The 7,383-nt window shown below is 39.2% G+C and overlaps 1 protein-coding gene across 1 annotated transcript in view; it reads left to right on the top strand.

Annotated features, from left to right (window-relative positions):
* Positions 1-7,383, top strand: part of LOC104464194 (kelch-like protein 13) — a 75,971-nt gene that overhangs the window by 5,659 nt on the left and 62,929 nt on the right. Inside the window, exon 2 of the mRNA XM_010077014.1 lies at positions 3,354-3,412. Within this exon, the coding sequence (XP_010075316.1) occupies positions 3,393-3,412 (20 nt within the window). The 5' untranslated portion in view covers positions 3,354-3,392. The remainder of the gene's footprint in view (positions 1-3,353; positions 3,413-7,383) is intronic.

The raw sequence follows: 7,383 nt of genomic DNA, 5'->3' as shown, positions 1-7,383 counted from the left end.
CTGACTGTAACTGATACAAGTAACCTTCACAAGCCATGCGCATCCCTATCAACTCTGAAAAATCTAGAGCATTCTGATATACGAAGAAATATGGGCATAAAAATAGTTAGTTTCACAGGGTGTCCACTGTGTGAGTTGTGTATACTGGCATTGGACCAGCACGTGTTGTGTTTTTATTTATTTTATGGAGTTGGAATTAGAAGAAGTTTAAACCTCTCTGGGAAATGATGATCAATTTTACATGGGTCGTAACCACACCCCTTTAAAATTGTCTTCCTGAATTCACGCTGAAGGTCATTAAAACAAATATAATGGGTTATGTAGGAAATGAATCGTTATTCATGAATGTATGTACTTGCTTTTGCATGTCTGAAAGAATTATGGCAAAATATAACAGCAGCAACAAGAGCAAACACCACAAACCAAAGAGATTTGAGGAACTTGTGCAGCAGTGAGAAATTCAGCCCCCAGCTCCTGGCAGGGGGAGGCAAGGCAGTGCTGGTGGTCAGATTTTGTCCTTTCTGTGGATGTAGTGAGTAGCTGGGAAGTTGTAAGCAGAGGTGTGAATTTCTCATATTTGTGTGTTGGGCATGTAGTGAATGGTGAGGATGGAAAAGCTGATGGCAGCTCTATTGTTATTGTTGAAAGTTAACTCAAACTTTTCTGAGCATGAAAAAGTTTATTTTTAACTTTGAATTTGAACTATATGAACTTCTGTGATAATGACACTTGGTAAATACTCCTCATGCACTTGCTGAGTTTTGTACTTTGTTGGAAGAAAATGTCAGTTGCCAGTTTTAAACTTGTGTGCATTGACTTGCCCATCCTGCACTATTCTTTTAAAATAATCTTTAGTTTTCTTCTATGTACAGGGAAAAAAAAATGACCTGTAGCATGTCTCATTATTTTCTACTGCACGCCAGCCACGCAGCTCAAGAGAGGTAGTATCTTTTGTGTTTGTGATTAAAAAAAAAAGAAGCCCCAAATAAAAAAAAATAAATTCAGCTTTCACGTTGCGGTATAATTGTCTCAGCTTTCTTTCACAAGCAGAATAATGTGAGTGGATAATGTATAAGCTGTTATGCTAAAACCTCATCCCAAAGAAACCTTCAGGTGAGGGGAGGAGGTACACAGAGAGAAGGGATTCCATTTTTGAAGTCACTCTAATGGCTTTCTGTTTGAAACTAGGCAGCAGGGCTGAAGTTATCAGAAGCAGTATTGAGTGTATGTAAATAGTTTGACCAGTCCACTGTGCTAAACAGTCTTTGGAAGAAGGTGAAACTGGTGTTTTCAGGAATTCAGGACTAGTTCTGTTGGGTACAGCACAAATATACTGTGTGCTACTAACTCTGCTCCAAAAACTTCAACAAACTTGCAGCTAAGGTGACTTGGAGTAACCTGTTTAGGGAAATTATGTAAAATGGAAGGATTAAATAAATGTACCTTTATTTGTAGTTAATAGTTGAAGGGTTAGGTTTTCTTCCCAGTCTTCAAGCTGGGGTGAGCAGTGTAGTTGATATGTACAGATAAGCAACCCTATTAACGACCACATCAGAGGAACGTGGTTTTGACCTCACCAAGCAGGTGTATGGAAAGAAGATGCTTAACTGTATACACAAACCCATCTGTAGTGCATGCTTGACCAGGAGGAGGCCAACTTCATTTATTTATTGGAGTTAATTTAATCCCAACCTTAAAGCTCTGCAAAGCCGAGGGTCACCTGTCTTTTGATCCCTTCACATGGTTGTGCGGTGTATTTCCTTCACCAGAGAAGCCTGTGCAATGCCCACAGGATTGTGAAACAAGGAGTGAGACTGTAGCATCCATCGTGGTGACATTAACCACACTGCACATTGCGTCGGTCTTTACAAATAACTCTTTCCGAGTACTATAGTAGGAAAGCAATTTGTGTGTGCGTGGTACTTTTTGAATGTGTTTTATGATGGAGGATAGATAAAACATCCTATTTACTCAGTAGACTTCTTTAATAGAGGAAAACCTGGAGTTTATTTGAAACAAGAGGGTGTCCCAAGGTGCAGCGACACCAGGAGTTAAGAACTACCTCATTCCACCAGGTGCTCTGGCTTCAGTGGGAGGGAGTGGGCAACTTAGATGCTGTTAAACAATTCTGTTTGATGCTCTCTCCGTTATGACATGCTTAAAGTGTTGCAAAGCACACACTGAGTTTATAATTCATGCCTACAAATAGTGTGTATGATTTCCTTCCACTAAATGTCTAAATCTGCTTTAACAAAATAGAATTGTAGACAGGCTCCTAAATTAGCGTTGCTTGTGACCTACTTGCTGAAGTCAGAATTTTATTTGTAGTGCTACAGAGCAGTTGGAGGGAAGATGATGATTTGCAGAAGTTTCTGGTTTTTGTTGTGTATCAACAGATCTGTTATTTAAAATCTGTTACGTAGATTTACTGTTTTGTGACCAAATCTAAAAATACTGATTTATTTTTATATGTTAAAAATATCATTTAAGAAATAGGAATTTCTGCTTTGGGCTGTGAATGAATAGTAGATTGCTTTAAAGAAATACATAATTTGTACAGCTGATATTTTTTTATCATCCACTTATGTTTATCAATGTTAAATATATAAAAGACCAAAAATCAGAAGGGTGGCTTTGTTCAGGGGTATTGCATATTTTGTATTTTGCAGTGCTTGCTGCTAAGTGATGTCAGCAAATGGAAATGCTACAACTTGTTCACTGTCTCTTCAAGTGGAAGTAGGAATTCCCAAACTTAAGTATAGTCTTTTAGTCTTTCATTTTGGTTAATGGCTGTAGGATTTCACACTCTTGAGGAAAAAAAAAAAATTAACAAGGAGTTCTTGATCAACTGTATTGGATTTTAAAAATGGAATTCATTAAAATTTTGGCCTCTTAGGTACAAATTAATGTGATTATGTCTGGAACATAATTAATTCGAGCTGTTTCTCCCTTTCTTAAAAGGTGGCTTTAATGAGTTACAGCTTCCATTTTAGTAGATTGTTCATGGAACAGGCAGGCTCAGGAATAACTGGGTTAAACCAAGAGATTATTTGAAAAATCTAGGGCATGTGCTCTCTCGGTTCACTTGATTAGTTTTCATAATTCACCCCTGCTTCCACAGCAAAGAGCAGTGTAATACATGCAAACAAGAAGCAGTTTTCATTCTTTTGTGCTCCTTCATCTCTGTAATTTTACTGGAGGAAGTTAGTGTAGTGGGAAAAGAGCCATATTTTGTGAGAATGTTTAGAACAAATCTTGGTTTGTTTTGTGAAAACCCATTGGATTGAGAAGCAGATGCTATTTTGGGATGTCTGTCTGTGACTCTGCTTCAGTTCTTTTCTGTTTGACTACAGGTGCATGAAGAACAGAGGAGATATTTCGGCTTATCAGAGATGATGTGGAGAGACACTTTGTGAGTAACTGATGTGTGTTTTCTAAAAAGCCCAAAATGTGAATGTGGGAATTAATTTTTTTTTTTTTTCTCCTAACTTAGAGTAACTGTGTCATTTGCCTAACAGTTCCATTTGGTTCTGGAAAGCTGTGAATGTAGAGCCCTTCATGGAAACCATAGACAAAGCTGACTGTTGACATAAAGAGCTGGGTGTCAGAGCAGTAGAAGACGTATGGCTTCATAAATGATTAACCATGACGCCTAACTTTTCAGTAGTGGTCAGTCTACCAAAGGCTTTTACTGTTGACTGCTGAATGTGTTCTAGACATCAGTAAAAACCCCTGACATTGGGTATATGTGTAACCTTTAGTAGGGTTAACTCTGTACTTGCAGAAGCTCTTTTGTCGAACTTATAGGCACTACCTATTCTACATGGCAGGTTATTAACACTTTATTGTTCTTGTTTAATTCGGATTGGAAGTCTGATGTATTTGCCATAAAGAAGATTGGAATAGTAGCAGTCAATAGAAGCTTTCCTGTAAGTTTCCAGTTCCTGTCTGCTGGAACACAACAATATTCTGAGAGTATGCAGCTACACTACACTCCCAAAATATTACAGGAAAGGAAGAACGTCTATGACAGAATGTAACTATACCTAAATCAGTACTTAAAGGATTTACTTTTGTGGAAACAAAGTCATTTTTTATGATCACAATTAGATGACGCAATGTCTTATTTGTCAGATGGACTCCATAAGTACGCTATGTTTCTAGTGCTCCAAACTCATCAGCCAGCTCTTTCCTTTGGGGTGATTAGTCCCAGTGTTTCCCTTTTTTTGCCAAATTTCCATTAATAGTTGAGAATTAAAGCAGCATGTTATTTTAGGATTTTTGCATGATAGTCTCTGTGCTTATTTTTTTAGTTTTAGGTATGAGTAATGTGGTCTTGAGTGCTTTCCTTTAAGTCGTAAGTTCTTATACTCTGAAGCTACTGCTTTGTTCTAATTATAATTATCTAGGAGAATGGTGCCTTTGTGGACAGCTTCAGTGCTTTTTTTGGCACTGAAGAGCTCAACTTAGAAGAACTGCTGTTACTTCAGGCACCTTGATTTCTAAATATTTTTGCATTTGTAGTATTAGCGCTACACGATTAAAATTTTGTTCTTTTTTTTTTAAATTGAAAAATATCCTTTTATTATAATAGATTAGTAGTTGGTTAAACTCCTAAATAGGAACCAGTTTGAATTCATATGTGGGATTTGCCTTTTTGTTACCCACATCTAAGAAAAAATATTTTTAGGCTTCCTTTGTCCTGGAGCCCTTTGCGTATTTTCATAGGTACAGTTTTGTGATTTGTAGTTTAGAAACTACTTTAAAGAAATGGTCATTAATGCTTAATTTTCTCATTCTGGGATGAGGTTCAGCATCTGCAAATAGTGGGTGGTGGTCTGTCTTGCTTTCAGTCAAGGGAAAATCTGCTTCGAGATAGTATTGGCTTGTAGTCATCTTTCCCTTGGCTTCTTTCAGGCTCTCCTTGCCAGTTCAGGAAGGCTGAGGGAGGATTTCTTTGTAATGGTGTCCTGGCCAGGTGCTGAATTCTTTACGAAGCAGCTGGAGAAATCCTTGTGGTGATCCAGCTGTCTTACTCGGGAAGCAGAGTGTTGATTTGATTTACTCTGTGGCCCTTGAGATCACTCTGTTGTGGCCAAAGGCCATGAAGGCTTTGTCACAGTTGCTGAGTAGTAGTGATAATATGTAATATTGTTCAATAATAACAATTTAACTTTTAATAATAATATTTTAAATAGAAATATTATGTTCTGTGATGTCTTTTGTGGATAACCAGAATAATGGAGTATTTGATTCCTTGATCATGGGGCACGTTCTTTCTGTCCTTGTTTTCAGATTCTGATCAGGGTTCAAGCCGAGTCCCTGGGTTAGATCTCGTGGGCAGAGCTTCCTCCTGCAGCTCCTTGAACTGCTCTGGTCTGTCCCTCAGGCAGTCATCTTTTGGCAGTCCCACCTCTGACCCAGGTGGATAACCAGAATAATGGAGTATTTGATTCCTTGATCATGGGGCACGTTCTTTCTGTCCTTGTTTTCAGATTCTGATCAGGGTTCAAGCCGAGTCCCTGGGTTAGATCTCGTGGGCAGAGCTTCCTCCTGCAGCTCCTTGAACTGCTCTGGTCTGTCCCTCAGGCAGTCATCTTTTGGCAGTCCCACCTGTGACCCAGCAAGACAGGCAGGACTTGCTCAGGGGTCTACGAGTTCCTTAGGCTGCCTCCTTTGTGGATAACACTGTTCTTAAAAGTGTCCCTGTTTAAATTCTCCAAACTCAGCAGAGGTTTCTGCTGTTAGTAATGAGGTGAGGGGAAATCACCAAAGACTTGGTTTGGTTCAGACTCTTCTGTTTTAACTTTTTAGGCTGCTTCCTTAGGGCAAAGGGGCTTTTTCATAACTTAAAATCTTCACCCTTTAAAAAAAAAATTCTTTAAACTCTTGCTATAGCTTTCTAGAAGGTATAAGACCAAGTGAAGGAAGTAGAAGTTGTGTGGACAGCTGGTGTGTTCCTGTAGCTTTACCCCCTGGCTGCAAGCCAGATACTACATTAGCCTGTTCCTGGCTAACGATCCCGGAGCAGGGACAGTCCCAAAACTGCAATCCCAAAACAGAGATAAGAGCCTGAGAGACCGAGATGACCCTGAGAGAGGGGTGACCCAGAGGGAGACAACCCAGTGCAAGAGAGAACTTCCAGACAGACCCTCACCTGTATACTGGCACGATGTGCATGATATGGAACAGACCATTGGCCAATTTGGGTCTCAGTCCTAAACCTAAGGTTGAATCCTAGGCCAGTAACTGGGGCTGTGCTCCCTCCCAGCTTCTGCTGCCCTTGCAGACACAGGCACAGCTGAGAAGCTGAAAAGCCCTTGACTGTCCTGGCAACAGCTATAAACATCAGGATGTTATCAGCCTTCTCCTCAGCACAAGTCCAAAACACAGCCTCAGCTAGCTATTCTGAAGAAAGTTAACTCTGTCTCAGCTGAAACCAGGACATCTGTACAGGCTTGTGCAAGTTTGATGTGCTTTAAACAGGTACAGTGTGTTAGACAAACACAGTTGTATTTACTTGCCAACTGTGTATCACTCTGCAAAAATTTGCAGTTCAGAAATAACTCAATTATTTTTTAATAAGATATCTTTGTTATTATCAGTTTAATAAAATTGGAACTTGATTGAGCTCTTTTTTGAAACAAGAAATAGAGTTTAGGTATGTATATTCGAAGTATCAGTCTACATACCTTAGAATATTTTAATCGTGATGCCACAGTTACTGATAATACATAGGTTTTTCTCTGAGTGTATTGCAGATGTTGACTATATCTTAGTGTGGTAGTTCTCAGAAAAGGCTCTGTGAAAAACAGACATCAGTTATTTTGTGGGGCCAGCGTTTGGTTCCTGCAGATGGTTGCTGTTAAGAACCTTTTAGTTGCATAGCAGTCAGCTTTTCACGGCCTTCAGCATATGGCTGGGTCAGGTTGTGTTCTGATGCTTAAGAGAGCGGATAAGGCTTACAGCCAGTGACACCCACCGTGAACAGCGTTTCTGGATTTGCCTACATTAAGGCTCTTCTGTGCCAGCATTAGTAGCTGCAATAACAGGTAATATTTTTCTGGAAAATATTTTTCTAATAATTTCATTAGTTCTTATGGGATTATTGCAAGGGTGAATATGAGTAAGATATAATGGGATAGCTTGTGAATTTAACAGAGTTTAGTCCTTGTTGCAGGGTGGAGGTGCAGGAACTGGTATCTTTCCCCAGTTCTCCATGGTCATAACTTTGGCTTTAACCTCTCTGCTCTAATATCTCTTTCTGTGGGTGGTATTTATACAGTTACAAAGTTTGTGATATGTATAATGGAAATTGCTATTTACCTGTTACTGTTGTTTTTATTGTGGTTATTACTGTGCACTTATAAATGTGCAGTATTT

This window comes from Pterocles gutturalis, unplaced genomic scaffold (genome assembly GCF_000699245.1).
Source record: "Pterocles gutturalis isolate BGI_N339 unplaced genomic scaffold, ASM69924v1 scaffold2636, whole genome shotgun sequence".
NCBI lineage: Eukaryota > Metazoa > Chordata > Aves > Pterocliformes > Pteroclidae > Pterocles > Pterocles gutturalis.
The sequence above is the reverse complement of the archived record's forward strand: the minus strand, read 5'-3'. Positions and strand labels throughout refer to the sequence as shown.